The 1,778-nt window shown below is 62.7% G+C and overlaps 1 protein-coding gene across 1 annotated transcript; it reads left to right on the top strand.

Moving 5' to 3' along the window:
- Positions 1-5: 5 nt before the first annotated feature.
- KLHL30 (kelch-like family member 30) lies at positions 6-1,703 on the top strand (the record flags this gene model as incomplete). The annotated part of the gene is made up of 6 exons (XM_010188446.1): positions 6-113; positions 203-371; positions 596-682; positions 907-1,062; positions 1,147-1,335; positions 1,558-1,703. Coding segments are annotated over 6 exons (855 nt in total), but the record flags the coding sequence as incomplete, so codon positions are not given.
- Positions 1,704-1,778: the final 75 nt, after the last annotated feature.

Below are 1,778 nucleotides of genomic sequence, written 5' to 3'. Positions count from 1 at the left end.
GGGCCCACCTGGGCTCGCTGCCTGACCAGTACCTGCAGAACCTGCTCGCCACTGAGCCCCTCGTCCGTGATTCAGATGCCAGCAAGGCCCTTGTGGCCCGATCCTGCACCACGGTGAGTACCCCCTGCCCCGAATCCCACCCCTGTGCTTGGGGGTAGGCCCAGATCGGAGCCTGACGGTCCTGGCCTGGCCTCTTCATCAGGGGCAGAGCGATGCCGGTGCCTGGAAGCCAACTCCAGCCCCACCACAGAAGCTGGAGGAGGTGCTGGTGGTGGTTGGCGGCCGTGTGTTGGAGGAGAGCGAAGATGAGGACGGGGGCGTGGGGATGCCGGCTGCCCCCAGGAACTTTGCCTTCTACAACCCCAAAAGCAGTAAGTGCCCATGGCCAGAATGGGGCAAGCGCGCACACCCCACCCTCCTAGTCCCCCCATCCCTCCCTCATATTAATTAACCTCTGTCTACCCCAAAGCCACCTCTTGCCAAACGATCTGGTGTCAGGTGGAGTGCAGGGGGGAAGTGGGAAGGGTGAAATGGGGCTGACTGAAAAGCGTCATTTCTGGCTGGGGGGTCATGGCTGGGCTCTGCTGCTTTTCAGGACGATGGATGGCCCTGCCCGACTTCCCTGACTACAACAAATGGGGCTTTTCCCTGGTGGCGCTGAACAATGCGGTGTATGTTACTGGTAGGTGTCAAGGCCACTGGTATGGGGGGCTCCCCGAGAAGTGGGGGTAGAGGATGAGGGACAGAAATGTGGACATGGGGTGCTGGTGTGGGTCTCTGGACTGCCCTCCTCTCCAAACAAAGCCCTCTCAGTGCTCCCCGCTTGGCTGGATCCAGCTGCTGGCAAGGGATGCCTGGGGACAGCTCTGCTTGGAGGGGGCGGCCGCCTGACCCATCCCTCCCCAGGGGGCTCCCGGGGGTCCCGAAATGACACATGGTCGACGACCCAGGCCTGGCGCTTCTGCCCCAGGGACGGCACCTGGAAGCCCATCGCTTCCATGCTGAAAGCCCGGACAAACCACACCAGCGCTGTCCTTAACGGCGAGATCTACGTCATCGGAGGTAAGGCCACAAAGTCCCCACAGGGCGATAGTCTGTGGGTGCCCTGGAGCTGCAGGGTGGCTGCAGCATCCCACTGCCCCGCAGGGACGACGGTGGACGCGGTGGAGGTGGAGCGTTATGACCCCTACAACAAGAGCTGGTGCGCCATCAGCCCGGCCCTCAAGTATGTCAGCAATTTCGCAGCTGTCGGCTGCCTGGGCAAGCTCTACCTGGTGGGCTCCTGCGCCGTCAAGTACAACGCGCTCACTCTGCAGTGCTACAACCCCGTCCAAGGTGAGAGGGGGATCCCCCTGGAGCGGGTGACATCCTGTGATGCTGGGGTGCAGCCAGGGGCTAACGGGGTGCCATGGGGACTGCAGGTGCCACCCTACCCAGCTGCTCTGTTCCCTCTCTTTTGACACCCGCCTTGAAATAGCCATGGGCTTGGCAATGCTTTTTTGGGTCGCTGGCAGCTGCACGGGGGTGGGCCAGGCTGCTGATGGCCACTTCTTGCAGATCTGTGGAGTGCCATCACATCCCCCTTCATCCCCAAGTACCTCTCGGCCCCACGCTGCGCTGCCCTGCACGGCCTCATCTACCTCATCGGGGACAACACCAAGAAGGTCCACGTCTACAACCCCGAGGCCAACATCTGGCAGAAGGTAGTGGGGTGTGGGGCTGGCCTCCCTCCCAGGGAGGTGGGGCGGCTCTTCCCTCTCTGCCAGCACCCCACAACC

The sequence above is a fragment of the Mesitornis unicolor genome, unplaced genomic scaffold (assembly GCF_000695765.1).
Source record: "Mesitornis unicolor isolate BGI_N332 unplaced genomic scaffold, ASM69576v1 scaffold35027, whole genome shotgun sequence".
NCBI classification, from domain to species: Eukaryota; Metazoa; Chordata; class Aves; order Mesitornithiformes; family Mesitornithidae; genus Mesitornis; species Mesitornis unicolor.
This window is presented reverse-complemented; position numbering and strand designations above follow the sequence as displayed.